Source organism: Salarias fasciatus, chromosome 7 (genome assembly GCF_902148845.1).
Source record: "Salarias fasciatus chromosome 7, fSalaFa1.1, whole genome shotgun sequence".
NCBI lineage: Eukaryota > Metazoa > Chordata > Actinopteri > Blenniiformes > Blenniidae > Salarias > Salarias fasciatus.
The window spans coordinates 2935362-2951908 of NC_043751.1; the positions used below are offsets into that span (position 1 = coordinate 2935362).

The 16547-nt window shown below is 46.5% G+C and overlaps 1 protein-coding gene across 4 annotated transcripts in view; it reads left to right on the forward strand.

Annotated features, from left to right (window-relative positions):
* Positions 1–16547, forward strand: part of lrrk2 (leucine-rich repeat kinase 2) — a 178063-nt gene that overhangs the window by 104117 nt on the left and 57399 nt on the right. For all 4 annotated transcript variants that reach the window (XM_030095652.1, XM_030095654.1, XM_030095653.1 and 1 more), the window contains 15 exons: positions 601–728; positions 5171–5389; positions 5461–5662; positions 5998–6086; positions 6187–6374; positions 6445–6599; positions 6705–6851; positions 10009–10200; positions 10673–10819; positions 10898–11010; positions 11087–11277; positions 11596–11756; positions 12489–12659; positions 13438–13538; positions 13816–14004. In XM_030095652.1, the coding sequence (XP_029951512.1) occupies positions 601–728; positions 5171–5389; positions 5461–5662; positions 5998–6086; positions 6187–6374; positions 6445–6599; positions 6705–6851; positions 10009–10200; positions 10673–10819; positions 10898–11010; positions 11087–11277; positions 11596–11756; positions 12489–12659; positions 13438–13538; positions 13816–14004 (2393 nt within the window). The remainder of the gene's footprint in view (positions 1–600; positions 729–5170; positions 5390–5460; positions 5663–5997; positions 6087–6186; positions 6375–6444; positions 6600–6704; positions 6852–10008; positions 10201–10672; positions 10820–10897; positions 11011–11086; positions 11278–11595; positions 11757–12488; positions 12660–13437; positions 13539–13815; positions 14005–16547) is intronic.

The following is a 16547-nucleotide window of genomic DNA, read 5'->3' on the forward strand; positions in this document are numbered from 1 at the left end:
CTGCTGCTCTTCCACTTCCGGCTTTCTTCTACCCTCTTGCGCAGTGCTGCCCCCTGTGGTCCAAGGACGTAACTGTCTTTAAGGGTCCCATTTCCAAGTGACTTTACATTCCTTAACACTTGTTTTTAGGAGGCACTTAATTTGAGATTGAGGATCAAGGTTGAGGAGTGAGGATTAAGCAGAGAATTGGGATTGGGCCTTAGTCCTCCCAACAGTAGTATCACTCTGTTGTTTTGTTTGTATTGCACCTCTAGTTTTGTCCCTGCACCCGTCCCGTTGTGTCCTGGATACACAGCATTTCAGTCTCTTTTTCACCATCCCAGAAGTTAACATTACATCCTGCCCAGTGATGACTGTGAACAAATGGTTCATAACCCACGAACCACTTCACTGACCATTGTCTTACACGTTAGTACATCCAGGAACTCATTCACTGAGTCATTCCTGTTACAGCTGGCCACCTGCACAGAGGAAATCAGACACAGAGCACATTTTGGACACAGTGACACTCAGATATGTCTTCAAACTTTTCCTGGTTCACCACTACAGTATTTACACAAGCTCTTTTAAGATTAGAGGTGTGATTTGGTGTCTCCACAGGTGGAGAAGACTTCAGTGGCTCTCATCCTCACTTCCTGACATCCAGAGCGCTGTACCTGGTGGTCTACAACCTGAGCAAAGGAGCCAGCCAGGTGGACAGTCTCAAACCCTGGCTCTTCAACATTAAGGTAAGTGTGTCTGTCTGTCTGTCTGTCTGTCTGTATGTCTGTATGTCTGTGTCTGTATGTATGTCTGTCTTCTTGTATATACTGAATTGAGAGGACCAGAATGAGTGAGGACATTTTTTCTGGTCCTCACTTTCTGACAGACCTTTTTGAGGGTCAAGACTTGATTTTTCGGTTTGAATTAGGTTTAGGGTATAGGTTAGGTATAGGTTAGGGTTAGGAATTTATTTTTGAACGTTAGGGTAAGAGGCTAGGAAATGAATTATGTCATTGACGGTCCTCACAACTATAGAAGTACAAACGTGTGTCTGTGTGTGTGTTTGTGTATGTGTAAGTGCTGCACCCAAAATTCTTCATAGAACAAAATATGAAAAGTTAAAGCTGCTGTAGGCAGGATTTTGCTAGTCAAAGCTAATTTTTCTGTGTTTTCTTTGGATTAAATGTTAGAGTATCCATTGATAATCCTTTAGGAGTGTAGCATAACTGCTCTACCGCGAGGGCACAGCGTTTCCATCTGTCTCTGTTCTGAGCTGAAAAGGAATCTCGACAGCTCCAGGTATCTTTGACCAATCAGAAGAGCCCCTGAGGCTCTAACCGTGATTGGTCGAGGGGGGTTCGTCACATGTTCTTGTGGGAGGGGCTTAACTTGCATAAGGGCGTGATGTCAGAGAAAACAGAACAGGATTGGCTCTGCTGGGTTTCAAATCGCCGTCTTAGATGGGTCAAACCGCCATCTTGCTTAGGTAACCCTAAGCAAGATGGCGGAGATGCCGAATCCTACCTACAGCACCTTCAAGTTTGAAAGTCAAAATGTGCACTGTCCTGAAGAACTCTGAAAACAGAGATAACCTTTACTTCTTAGTTAAATAAATTCAGAGAAGATATAGTGAAGTGATGGGAAAAAAAAAAAAATTATATATATATATATATATATATATATATATATATATATATATATATATATATATATATATATATATATAAAACAACAACAACTGTGTTCTCACCCACCCGACGGTATTGTGTCTGTCTCCTTAAAGCTCGGGTCCTCTACCAGAGGCCTGGAGCTGGAGGGTTCTGCAGGATCTTAGCTGGTCCTAGGATTGTGCTCTTCTGAACAGAGCTCTCAGATGTTGTTCCTGGTCTCTGCTGGAGCCATCCTCCCAGCTTGGGGTTTCTGCTCCCAGTGTCCCGATCACTACTGGTATCACTGTTGCCTTCATGCCCCACACTCTCTCTATCTCTTCCCTCAGCCCTTGGTACTTCTCCAGCTTCTCTGCTCCTTTTTCCTGATGCTCTATCACTTGGGATTGCTATCCATTGCTGTCTATCACCTCCAGCCCATACTTGGTACATACGAGGGGGGGACCCAAAAGTCCCTGGACTGTGGTTATAAAAAAAACCCCCAAAGATTTCAGACTTTTGGCCGTTATATGTTGCTATAGCATAGCCTTGAGCATAACTGTGAAAATGTTCACCTCCCAAAGACACTCAGGCAGCTCACAGCCAGTGTTTATGTTATTACAGTCCCTTCTTCACAGCTCCCTTCTTCGAAAAATCCGAAAATGGCGGAACCCGATTTTGTTTTCTACTGGGAAAAACGGCAACAGAATCACTCACCATGATCCACACCACGTACAAAGATGAGGCTCTGGGGAGAACACAGGTCTATGGGCGCTTTAAGAGTGGTCAGATGTCCATCGAAGACTCGCCTCGCTCCGGCCGACCCTCCACCTCCCGCACAGAGGACAATGTCCACAAAATCGAAGCTGATCTGCTTTTTTGACGTCAAAGGGACGGTCCACAGCGAGTTTGTGCTGCCGGGGCAAACCGTCAACCAGGACATTACCTGGAAGTGCTGCGGCGCTCCGGGAGGCGGTCCGGCTGAAGCGGCGGCGCTGTGGGAGAGGGGGACTGGTGGCTCCATCATGACAAGGCGCCAGCGCACAGGGCTCTGCGGTAAAACAGTTCCTGGTGAAAAACGGCATGGCCCTGCCGCCCCATCCGCCGTATTCCCTCCATTTAGCATCTTGCGACTTCTGTCTCTTCCCAAGAATGAAAAAGTCACTGAAGGGGCGGAGATTTGATGATGAGGAAGAGGTGCAGAAAAAATTGAAGAACGCTCTTAAAGCGATCATTACGCACGAGTTTGCCGACTGCTTTGAGCAGTGGAAATCCCGGCTGCAGCGCTGGATTCAAGCCGAAGAAGATGACTGTGAAGGTGACAGTGTTGATTGAATGTGAAAATAAAAAAAGAAAAAGTTATAACCACAGTCCGGGGACTTTTGGGTCCCCCCTCGTATGTTCCTGTACACGATGCCCACTACCTGGTTGTGCCGTTCCATGTATGCCTTGCCTGCCAGCATCTGACCCCCTGCTGTGATGGTCTGTACTGTCTCTGGGGCTTCTTTGCACAGTCTGCACCTGGGGTCTGGTGTGGCGTGGTAGATCCCGGCCTCTACTGGTCTTGTGTTCAGGGCCTGTTCTTGTGCAGCCATGATTAGTGCCTCTGTGCTGTCCTTCAGTCCAGCCTTTTCCAGCCACTGGTATGTTTTTCCAATGACAGCCACTTCTTGTGTCGGTGCTCTTTGCAATTTTACGACGTCTGTTACGGAGAAGAGAGTGACAGATGAGCTGCTTTCTCAGACAGGAGCGATGTGGCGCTGGCCCGATCGCTCCGGCGCTGATATGAGAGGGAGCGAAGGTGGAGGAAGAGGAAAAAGATGAAGAAACAGTCACATGCATTAAAGGAACAAAAACTTTAGTTACAGTGCACAATTAAAAGCACAAGCTAATCACATTTCTATCTGAGCCTGCCCAGGTAAACCCCCCTCTCTGTTGATAAGGGGAGTTAAGCTGCTTCGGCGTCCAGCGAGGGAGAAGGCGGTCCCGGCGGCGAAGTATGGTGACTTCGATGGGGATCAGAGCCGCCGCTGTGATCCAGTTCGAATTCTTGCAGCGTCTGTCAGAATTTCGGCGGGGTGGCTCGTTTTGGGGGGTTCACGTGAACAAAAGAGATCCGGTCCTGTTCCGGACGCTCTGTCGGCTGGGGGGAATCACATGGCGGGATCTGGTTTACCATTCCGTCTCACAAGCGGGGCGCTGTGAGGTGGGACAGGGGTATTGCACCACCAAGTCATGCTCCACCCCCCCCCCCGTGCGGCTGGAAAACCAGCGCCATTTTCCCATTGTTCTTGCTGTGCAGAGGTCGAGATGGGAATGAGATGAGATGGTGAAACAACATGGCGGTGGCCCGCTGTGGGAGAAGGCGTCTCCTTTTAGCCTCTGTCCTGCCATGTGGCCATGTGGCCCTTTGTTCTCTGAGGAGGTTTGAGGTCTGCTGTGTGAAACAGGCCGAACTGACCGAAATGTGCTTCCTGTCAGTTGTGAGGTCCCAACACAAACATCTGTAGGGTGACTGATGCCGGACTCAGCTGGATGGTCTCGGTGGTGTTGTGGACAGGGATACTAAGCTATGCCTTGTTTACATCGTCCAGTAGAGATCTCTCTGGTACTTTGTTTTGTAGCCTTGGCAATCAGGAGGCAGTCATGCTCCCCCAGGACTTCATGATCTTCTCTTTCAGGTCAGATGCTCTCCCCTTGAGCGGTTCTTCTTTTGGGGCTTGGTACCCAGTCTGGCCCTTTGGGGACGATGCTGTGATCACCTCCATACTGACCTGGCGTCCGGACTCCTCCTTGCTGGAGCATATTTGTACCTTGGATGAGGCACATTGTGCTCCATCAATCTCCGACTGTGACAGTAATTTCCTCCTTCGAACGTTTGAGCACTAAGGGAGTAGTTCTTTCTTACTCAGTTCTGATGTGGGGTTTCTGACCAATCATTCGTCCCAGATTCTCTGCATGTACCCCCTTTCGCTGGGTTTGCTCTGATGGTAGCACTCCATCAATGCCATGTTTTCTGATCTCGTCCATACTCGTCTTTTTGTTCCTTCAGCCAACTTCTCTTCAGGGTTCCCTGGTTCCACAACAGCTGACATGAACCTTGTTAACCCGGGCGTTGTTGGAGCCAGTATGACTCTATCGGTCTGTGTAGCGCTCATTGTTGAGGTACAGGCACTCAGAGTATAGGCAAAGGGCCTTTCCTAAGGGCCCACCTGGTCCTGGTCCTCACCGAGGTTTGAACCCTGACCTTCCGTTCCCAATTGTGTGTGTGTGTGTGTGTGTGTGTGTGTGTGTGTGTGTGTGTGTGTGTGTGTGTGTGTGTGTGTGTGTGTGTGTGTGTGTGTGTGTGTGTGTGTGTGTGTGTGTGTGTGTGTGTGTGTGTGTGTGCGCGTGCGTATAAACAAGTCTGAAACAAAAAGCCAAGTCACACCCTTCCGAGCTGAAGGCATTTCCCGTACTCTGAAGTGAGATTCAGAATAATGTGGTATCAGCCTAGAACACACAACTGCACTTTGGATTAACTGCTGCATGATTTCTTGCAGGCAGTAGCACCGCTGTCTCCGGTCATTCTAGTGGGGACCCACACCGATGTGACTGATGACCTGCAGCTGCAAGCCTGTCTCAGCAAAGTCCGAGACGAGCTGCTGAACCACCAGGACTTCCCTGCCATCAGGGATTACCACGTGGTCGCTGCCCGCGAGGACTCTGACGCCATCGCAAAGCTCCGCAAGGCCATCGCTCGAGAGGTCGCTGGCTTCAAGGTGAACTGGATCCAGCAGGAGGGAACGATGCTGCCCCTTCCATGGCCTCTGACCCTATGTCCCTGTGTCAGATTCAGGACCAGCCTGTGATGGGCCAGCTGGTTCCAGAGTGCTACGTGGAACTGGAGCGTGGGCTCCTCCAGGAGAGGCTCCGGGTTCCTCCAGAGTTTCCTGTCCTCAGGCACTGCCAGCTGCTGCAGCTCATTCAGGAGAGTCAGCTGCAGCTGGAAGAGGCGGAGCTGCCTCACGCCGTCCATTTCCTCAGTGAAGTCGGTCAGTTGATGAGCCCAGTAGTCCCTCCACCCTCAGACTGGAAGGTTCAGAGACAGTCTATCATTCAGGGTTTTAAAATGATTATTTTCATACTGCAGTTGTAGCAACATGCACACAGAAGTAGAATGTTCAATTCTATCTGGGCAATGATTCATGAGTCTGAATTTTGTCTGGATGAATGGATCAGCCTGTGCAGATTTGTACAAACATAGCAAAATGTGTGCATTCATGATTAAAAGTGTGCCCGCTGCAAGCATTTCAGTTAGTTAATTGGTCAGTTGTGTTATTGTGGTAGCTTGGACTCGTTGGATGAATAATTGTCTTTTCACATTCAGGGGTTTTATTGCACTTTGATGATCCTGCCCTTCAGCTCCAAGACCTGTACTTCATTGACCCTCAGTGGCTGTGCAGCGTCCTTTCACAGGTAGACTTTCTTAAATAGCAGAATGAAATTGACATAAAGGGTCTTAATAGATTGTGGTATATCTCGATGTGACAAGTCCTCTCTCTTGTGCTCTGTCTAGAAACAGACTCTAAAGAGCTGTGGCTTCAGGGAGCAAGCTAAAGGTGTTGTCCAGCGTTCTACTGTGGAAAAGTATCTGTTTGAGACTAAATGTTTTCCAAAGAGTCACCTGATGCAGTTCTTCAAACTTCTGGAGAAATTTCAGATTGCTCTTCCCTTTGGCGATGACCAGCTGCTGATACCTAGCAGGTACATTTAAGAGTTCAAATGTGTGTTAAAATTTGTCTGTGACTCTGACTCATGCTCTCTTTATGCACAGCCTGTCCAAATATAGGCCGGTGATTGAGCTTCCCCACTGTGAGAACTCTGAGATGATTGTACGTCTGTACGAGATGCCGTACTTTCCACTGGATTATTGGTCTCGCCAAATCAGCAGTCTGCTGCAGGTTTCCTCGTATTTACTTTGTGGAAGAGGTAAGCTGAATACATGTTCTGTTTCTCTCTGTTTTTCTGAAGATAAGGTTTTAAAGACAAAATCCAGTGCTTAGTAAAACTGCTTTGCACTTGCGTGATTTCCAGAAAAAGTGGTGCGGCCAAACAAGATCTACTGGAGGAGAGGCATATACCTGAACTGGTCCCCTGAGGCGTACTGCCTAGTGGAGGCTGCATCCGCGGAGGAGAGTCCCTCCAGCTACGTCAGGATAACAGTGCCATCTTCACACAAAGGTGACTGGTTTGCTTTCAGCACCTACTGCTAACTGCCAAAAATCACCCTGAAAAGAGGCTCAAAGCACATTTTTCTGTGACTTGTTCAATAGCCGCTTGTAGAATTTTCAGAAAGCTTCCTGGTGAGAAGAACTGAGGCGAGGTGAGCTGAGAGGTGTTGAGATGAGACGAGGTGAGCTGAGAGGTGTTGAGATGAGACGAGGTGAGCTGAGAGGTGTTGAGACGTGATTAGCTGATATGAGGTGAGGTGACATGTTGAGATGAGACAGTGAGGTGAGATGTGTTGTATTGAATTTTCAAAAGTCTACAGACTCCATTCTTCCATCAGGACATTGCATTATTATGTAGGCATGATCCTCGCAGAAGGAAACTGTTTTATTTTATTCACCTGCATTGCATGGACTCATCCCACAAATGCATGTTCCTTAAAACTGTTGCACTGTTTCAAAGGGAAGTAGGCACATTCATTTCTTTCCTTTTAGTACATGCTGCTTCAGTGAGCTCTCTTAAAAACCTTTTACCTGGTTTCTCTGAAACCAACAGCCTCTGTCCGTTTATGTTCTTAGCTAAGTAGTCATGAGTGCTCTTATTCCAGACTAAACAAAATATTAAATTCAACGTCTTGCAGACAGCTTACGGCACTTGTCCAGGGAGTTGTCTGTGGAGATCAGAAGCATGAAGAAATCCTGCAATTTTAAGCATTACTATTGCAACAGCACATCATCAGTAGGGTAAAACTAACCGGTCTCACAACGGTGAGTGAAAGTCCAGCAGCTGCTGGAGATGGTGCTGTGAGCGACCCCGGACCCAGACCGGAGGTGGGCCATTATTCAAGCAGAGGAGTTGAGAGCAGTGGCAGTCCTAATTTTTTTTTTTTTTTTTTTTTTTTTTTTTGTGCCCTGAATTGGAGCAGCCCAAGCTTTGTCACGATGGGGTTTTGACTTTTAATTCTGAAAAAAAGGTTAATTGCACTTTAAAATGACCATGAAATCAAGTGCGGTCTTTTTTGGAATTAACCTGCTGGTTTATTCTTATTCAAGGGCAGCTTTAAAATGTAAATTAGACATGACTTTATTCCGCTCATTCTGCACACGCTTGTTCCCTCGCGATGATGCAATATTTCAAGATGACGGCCCACGGCCAGCGTTCTGCTCTTCTGGACACAATTTATTTGAGGAGAGACTCAGTAGAAATATATCATGAAAAGAGTGGATGGATTGAAGCGTATCTATGCAGACATTTTTACAGCTGTAGCATCAAAGTTAATGGAGAAAAAAGAAAAAGCTCCAGCGCTGGGGTCTGGTTGCTTCCGGTAGATGTAAGTATGTCACATCCACTCCCTGTCCAATCAGAATGCTTCGACCCCCAGCATGAAAGTGGACTTAATCCTTTGTCTTTCCCATGTAAATACGAAGCTAATAAATGTAATTTGTGATTTGATTTTCAATTAACTAATTCTGAATTAAAAACACCATGTAACCGTGGCCACTGACACACCTTATGCTCTATGCTGCAGTGCAGGTCGTTCTTCCCCTTGTGGGCGCTGGATATCTTGTAGGACAACATATACTGGACCTGCCTATCCTGCCCATCCTGCACCCCATTGATTGAATCCTCTGGGTGTTTCTCCACACGTCCCATGGTTGAGAAGGTTCATTAAACCTTAAAAACAGAAAATATGCAAACTTGTTCATGTATTTATGTTTCACTCTCAAACACACACACACACACCCACACCCACACACACACACACACACACACACACACACACAACAACTGTGTCTAAAAACAACAGCAAGCGCGCTAACGTAGCCCGCTACGTCGACGTCATCACGTAAATTACCGTGTCGACCCAAGTCTGCCTGTCACACTCCCTTCCGTCCCTCCTACTAAAAGCCAATAGAAGCTGAGCCGTTTAAAACCGGGGTCGACTGCAGGGTCGAATGGCCCGGGTTGAAATGCGGATTAAAGCTCGTGTTCGGCGTTTCGTTTTCAATGTATGTATCATTTTACAGAGCTTCAATGTGTCAGTCTGGTTCCATACTACAATATAATATTAGCATAAAGCAATATAAAAATGTATTTATGAGCCCCGCCTTCGTCTCATAGACCCCCATGTTATCAGAAAAAGCGCCGGTCAGCTTCTGCCTCCTGACGCTGTCAATTAGCGTGTGGAGCAGCCAGAGAGCACGGCCGCTCGCCCAGCAGAGGAGAGTTAGCTCTGCTGCAGATATATCCACTGTCTGCTGAACATCCACCGGAAACAGCTCAACACGGAGGACTCGAGGCAGTCACTTTGACTCCACGGGTAAAGCGCATGCACAATTAAAGGGGCGGGGCTTAGTTGCTCACGAAAGCAGAGGGAGGGCAGAACCTCTTGAAGTTGGATTAGAAAAACCCTCATTCTTTCAAAACTCCAGACATGAGCTTCAGACCCTTTCACACTGCCATCAGGAGCCGATTATTTGCGGGTTTAAACGGGTTTTTCGGCCAGTGTGAAAGGGGCTTTATGTGTGACTTGCAAATCAGTGATTTGGTCCCACCTCTTCAAGAGTGTAATGACGTCAGTAGTTAGCAGATCAACAAACAAGCATGATTAGAAAACGCTCCATATCACGGCTCCACTTCTCAAAATATGAAGCAGACTCACTGCAGCGGGAAATCTTCTGTTAAGAACAACACTTTTCTCAAGTCTGAGAGCACAGGCTCAGCTCTATGGCTACAACTCCTGAATTCAGCACCATTAGCATGCTAGCATCCATCTGTGACTCATCTGCAGCCAGCAACAAATTTGCATTTATTACCACATAAACACACAGAAGTACTGAAAATTGGTACCGCTGAGTACAGGTACTCCCAGGTGCAGGGTATCGGCACCGTGTTGGTTCAGATGTGAACGTGACCCATCCCTACTCTGTATATGCTTTGAGAAAGACCCACTGCTGGACCACATCCACAAGAACTGCTGCTGCTTCAGTCTAGTTTAGGTCTCTGTACTTGTGCTTCATGTAATTCTTGGTTGTAACTCTGTTGAGTTTGATGATGTTTAAAGTTTCTAGAGTTCACTGTCTCTCCACTCTTGGAAGCTCTCCAAATTTAATTGTACTTTTTTGCATAATGACAATCACTGCCATTCTGATTCTGATTCTCCCTGCAGGTCGGGTGCTGCTGGGTCAGGTGGTGGACCTGGTGGACTCCCTGCTGGAGGAGTGGTTTCCCAGCCTGCTCAACACTGACATGCATGGTACCGGGGAGGCTCTGCTCAAGAAGTGGGCTCTGTACAGCTACCAGGACAACCAGGAGTGCAGCAAGATCCTGCTGGAGGACCTCTTCAGCTGTTTCAAGAATGGTACTTAAAATGAGTGAAGAGGTGTCAGCTTAAAGGGGGAGGTGCTCTGAAGTTTGATTACTGATATCAGAGACTTCTGTGATCATGTAGAGCAGAGCTGGGAAGCAGACATCAGGTTATGTTTTGTATGTATTTTGTTGAAAGTGCACATGTTTAGCTTGGCACTGGTGTTTTGAATCACAGACCAGGTTGGTCTGGATTTAGACCATCTCCTGGAAGACTTTTTGGGAATGACTCACTGTGAACCATTTTAATGAGGAGCCAGTTTGAGATGGGTGTGTCCCTCTCTCTGCTGTGAAGACTCGTATTGGTTGACTGTACATGAGGTTTGGGTCCAGCTCCGGTGGAGTAGGGTCAGGCCTCTGTTTATGTAGCTGATCCCACCCTGACAAGGAACTCTAGATAAACCATGTCAGCATGTGTGCTGGGTCTTCTGGATCTCACTACCCATTCATGAGGTTCTCCATCTCAGATTTCCTGCTGGTGGACCCAGACAATCCTGGCCGCAGGCTTCACATCTCCCAGATTGCCCCTGATCTGGTACTGAGTGACCAGCCTGCAGGGACCATACTGGACCGTGAGGACCTAGATGTGGATCTTTCTAAAGAGAACCGACTGGGTGTGTTGATCGACAACTTCTCTGTGATCAGCTCATCTGTTTGATAACACAAACTATGAACTTGTGTGTTGTTTGAAGGTGACGGTGGCTTTGGAACCGTTTATCGAGGAGTGTATAAAAACGAAGATGTTGCTGTGAAGGTCTTCAACAAGCATGCATCAGAACTGTATATCCACAGGCTCCTCCGACAGGTGGCATCTGAAACCCGCTCATGCAGCCTCTGCTCTGCTCCGCCCCGCCGGTGTTTGACGGCCCGTCTTGTTCCAGGAGCTGACGGTGCTGGGTCGTCTGCGTCACCCCAGCCTGGTGGCTCTTCTGGCTGCTGGCTCGTCTCCTCCCATCCTGGTGATGGAGCTGGCTCTCAGAGGATCTCTAGACTTGCTCTTTGAACACGAGAACGGGAGCCTGAACCAAAAGCTGCAGCACAGGATTGCCCTGCAGGTGGCAGACGGACTCAGGTATAGTTTCTGTAACCTTCTCCTGTCTGCTGCTCATCCTATTGACACACTCAGCTGCCAAATAACAGCAAGATCATGTCAATGTCATTTGACCTGAGGCTTTGATTTCACCACTTTATTGATCTGTTTGAAACTCTTTTGATCGTTACCAGGCTGAACTGCTTCACCTGATGGCATGTATTTGTGTGTGGCCCCTAAACTGAAGATATGGGCCTCAGCCTTAAATGAAACAAAGAATCATGATTTGATCCAATAATGTTTGTTTTTCAACTGAAAAAAGTCCAGTAAGAGCTAGAAACCACCTCTTTGTTTTATCAGGTACCTTCACTCATGCATGATCATCTACCGGGACCTGAAGCCACATAACATTCTGCTGTTCAACCTCAAGACTGAGTCAGAGGTCATCGCTAAGATTACAGACTACGGCATCACTCAGTACTGCTGCAGCTTTGGCGTGAGGAGCTCAGAAGGCACCCCAGGTCAGATGCCTCCTCAAAACTGTGCTCCCCCCGACCCCCCAAAGGAAGTTCAAGGAATCAGAGCATCAAGAAAAAGAAAAAAAAAAAAAAAACGGCAGAGAAAGGGACAGAAGTTGTCAGTTCAATTCCCATCTTGAGGCAGGATGCTTTCTGACCTGGGAGAGATTTGGCCCTCACGGCATTTAGTCCTCATGATTCCAACCTGTTCTGTTCACAGCAGACATCCAACACATGGCAGTGCATCTCCTAACACCCAGGGATCCTGCATCCTGTGGCGTTTCACCTCAGAAAATCAGACTTTTTCACTTTCAGTTGTTTAAAGTCACATGGAAGAAATCGGTTCACTGAACAAAAACAGATTATTTTTGAGCTTATTGCTGTGATTATAACTATTATTACTTATTACTGTTTTTGATTTTAATCAAGGTCCATTTTTATATTTTCACACACAAGCTACAGTCAGATAAAAAGGAGGAAAAATTGTTTTTCACTCAGTTTGAGACTGCCTTGAACTTCACACATATCTTAAAGAAAAAACTGTTTTGAGGGTTTTTTCCTACTTATTTCTACCCATTTCCCATCTTTGTGTTCTTGGCAGGACATGAAGAGCCTCTCCTCTGAAGCATTTTCACTCAGATGTCTTTTCACAGTCAAACATGAAAAGATCCTCAACGTTCCACTTGATAAGACTATATAAGCTAAGTTTTTCACGGTGATCTCTGCATGTTGCAGGTTTCCGAGCACCAGAAGTTGCTCGAGGCACAGTGATTTACAACCAGCAGGCTGACGTCTTCTCATTTGGCCTGCTCCTCTATGACCTGCTGACCTATGGCGAGCGCATTTCTGACGGCATGAAGTTTCCCAGTGAATTTGATGAGATCGCTGTGCAGGGGAAGCTGCCAGGTAGTCATTAATAATGAACCCCAGTCCCTCCCTATGCGATTACCACCTCTGTGCACTGGCACCCCAATCATTTCAGAACACAACTGTTTCAGAGCAGAGAGCAGATGAACACTGGATGATCCCAAACAGCTGTAGCATCCAAACAGCATTAGCATCCAAACGAGTAAACATCAGAATACAAAGTTTGAAACTGTTCTGTGGTTCATGTTTCCAGTTATCACAGTTATCATAAAGGGAGTCATTATCAGTGCTGAGTAGAATTGATAAACTATAGTCCAACCCCTATTTTTTTTTCTTTTTTTTTGAGCATCAAGCAGAAGTGTTCATAAAAAAAGTGTCAACATATATATTGGTGATGTCCTGAACTCCCAATCCTGGGGTTGAAAATAAACGCCTCAGCTGCACAGTTGATTGAGTTCATTAATTACACCTCACAGATTCAAGACTTGTACATGAAACCTGTTTATGAGAATGTGTGACAAAGTGGAATGAAGTTCCTGTGATGCACATTGAAAGACAGAAAACTTTTACTGTAGATGCCTTTCACTAATGCTTTATAAATGAGCCAAACATAGCAGGTCAGTTTTAGTAGAAGAAGCTATCAGATCTTCACCATGGACAAAGGAAATGAAATGTGTCCAACTGAGATTAAAGATTTTAGATTAGAGTGGAATTTCTGGAAGGAGCCCTAAATTCATCAAGTTTAACTCAACTGTTACCTGCTTTTTTCTAACATTTGCTCCCGGATATGATTGTCATGGGCTGTGTTCATCTACAGATCCAGTGCAGCACTATGGCTGCTCGCCCTGGCCGGGCTTCCAGGCGCTGATGAAAGACTGTCTGAGGGAGAGTCCTCAGGACCGGCCCACCTCCGCTCAGGTCTGTAGCTTCTCCACCATGTCAGTATGTGTCCAGGCCTGAACAATATCGGATTTTTCATCTTTAAAGCATTATAAAACAGCAGTCTGAATGTCTTCAAGATGATTTATCCAGTGAGCCACAGGTCTACCCTTTGAGCAATAGAACCATTTGAAAACATTTTCAACTCATACATTTCACCAGGAGCTTCATTTATCATCAGTTTGTAGAAAAGCTTGCGCGGTGTGCCATGTGCTGATATGATTTTGAATTTTTTATGTGTGTGTGCTCCTTGTAGGTGTTCGAGCAGCTGAGCTCGGCGGAAATGCTGTGCCTCATGAGGGAGTTTGTGGTTCCCCAGGTGTTCAGCACTGAGTGCCTCGCAGTCAGTAGCAGTCACAGGGCCTGGCTCGGGGGGGCCAGCAGCAGCCAGAGGGGGGGGCACATCACCTCTGTGGACCTGGACAGCAACCGCCTCACTACACAGGTATGTCCCAAACTGAAAGCACCAAAACATTACACACAAGTGGCTTTGGAAACAGCTGAGCAATCCTGTCATCGCAAATGGAGTTGTGAATTGATCTCACTGAATTTACAGTAACCTTGCCGGCAAGCTGAATTCTCGTGGTATTTGTTTACACACACCACGAGAATCCATCTTGCTCGCTTGCGCTCATGCGCTCGGGCTCGAATTTTTGTCCTGCGGTCTAATCACGCGTCGTTTAGGGCGGGACATGAAGCTTTGACGAAAGCAGGAAGCGAAGGACTGCTAATGATATTAGCATGACTAGCCACGCATTTGTCGTTGGTCAAGCGGGGTTTTTCAAAAAATCAGCACAGTGTTTGTCGGTCAGTACGCCCTCAATGCGCAGATTTTCGCTACATAAACGGCAAAAATCACTCGACATCTTGTCACGAATCTCACTTTCTATCCACTGTGGGCTGATTGTTGATATTCTCTTGCCGAGTGCATGCTGTCGACATCATTTTTTTCTTTGTGGTGATTGGCTGAATGGCAATTTAAACAATTAAACCATATGAAGTGAAGTGAAGTGACTAAAGATGTCAGGTTTATATTTGAATCCAAAGTACATTGCCACCTAGTGAAACCAAAGGTAATATTAAATAAACAAATGTAAATATATTATTAATGCAAAATGTATGTGCACTTTCATTTTGGCTACTCTTTTGTCAAGCTAAGGACAAGGCAGTGTGTTACTTTAAAGGGGCTGTATCATGCAAAATTCACTTTTTGTATGTTTTAACCTTGTTATATAGTTATGTTCTCACCAAAAACACCCCAAAGCATTTTTTTTCCTTCCTGCCTGTGTGTTTGAGCTTTCCTGGTGTTCCTGCTGCTCAGAGAGGCAGCCCCTCCCACCGTGAAAACGCTCTGTTTCTCACGTTCACGTCACACGGTGAAGATGGCTCCCCTGAGCCCCCCTCCCCCGCAGGCCCTCGGCAATCAGCGTTGCCACTTTTTGTAACTCTGATTACCGAGATAAACTTTAACCATCGTCTGAAAGCAACAGTCAAGCAAGAGCAAGAGTCTGAAGGGTCTGAAGGGTCTGGAGGGTCTGAAGAGTCTGGAGGGTCTGAAGAGTCTGAAGGGTCTGAAGATTCTGAAGAGTCTGAAGGGTCTGTAGAGTCTGAAGGGTCTGAAGGGTCTGAAGAGTCTGAAGGGTCTGAAGAGTCTGAAGGGTCTGTAGAGTCTGAAGGGTCTGAAGGGTCTGAAGAGTCTGAAGGGTCTGAAGGGTCTGTAGAGTCTGAAGGGTCTGAAGAGTCTGAAGGGTCTGAAGAGTCTGAAGGGTCTGAAGGGTCTGTAGAGTCTGAAGGGTCTGTAGAGTCTGAAGGGTCTGTAGAGTCTGAAGGGTCTGAAGAGTCTGAAGGGTCTGAAGGGTCTGTAGAGTCTGAAGGGTCTGTAGAGTCTGAAGGGTCTGAAGGGTCTGAAGAGTCTGAAGGGTCTGCGCTTGGTGAGTTTCTAACAGGAAAAGACGTTTTTGCGTGTCTTTGTGTGTAGAGAAGCTCGAGCTAAAGAGCTAAAGCTAGCTAGCGTATTTGTTTTGAAGCGCTGATTGGTTGAAGTAGCTGTCAGTCAAAGTCCACAGGGGGAGAGGCGAGATTTTCAGTGAAACAGAGCGTTTTCTCTTCCGGGTTTCAGAATTAGCCCCAGAAAATGTTTTATTTCACACAAAATGACTTTTCCTTAGCGCCAAAAATAAACTATTACCATGTTAATGTGGGTTTGGAGTAGCTAAAAAAGCATGATACAGCCCCTTTAAATGCAATAGAAAAAAAACTTCACAAAAAACATAATGACCCCAAACACTTGAAAGCCAAACATTTGTAAGCACACCCAACCTGAATCTCTAGCAAGTTGCTGGTGGTGATGGCAGAAAAGCTAAACCAGACCAGAGCACTAGCATCTCTTAAAGTGTTAATATTGCAACTAAATTAAGCAAAACAAAGTTCACAGAGAAAGCCAAAAGGCTAATTTGCCGTTGTAATGATTTACAGCAGCTCAACAGCATGTGGCCACTTTTTCCATCGGCTACGGTTCCGGATATGAAATCTCCCACTCAACTCCTCACCAAACATGGTTAGGCGGGCACACGGTGTCCTTTCGTCCAATGAACACAAAGAGTTCTACAGCAAGTCCCTCCTTCCCCGCCGGGTGAAATCCCAGATTGACATGTGAAGCAATTCTTTGCTGTACAAGTCAATACAGCTTCTGCCAGGTTACATTGAAGGAGAGCAGCCGTCTCTCAATCAGGAGGTTGTTAGTTCGATTCCTGTCTCCCCCTGTGTGCATGTCGAAGTGTCCCTGGGCAAGACACTGAACCCTAAAAACTGCTCGCAGTGGATGGACTGAGCGCCTTGCATGGCGGCCGCCTCCACTGGTGTATGAATGAATGGGTGAATGAGATAATGCAGTGTGAAGTGCTTTGGGGCTGTTAAAGCTGCTGTAGGCAGGATTTTGCTAGTCAACGCTAATTTTTCTGTGTTTTCTTTGGATTAAATGTTAGAGTA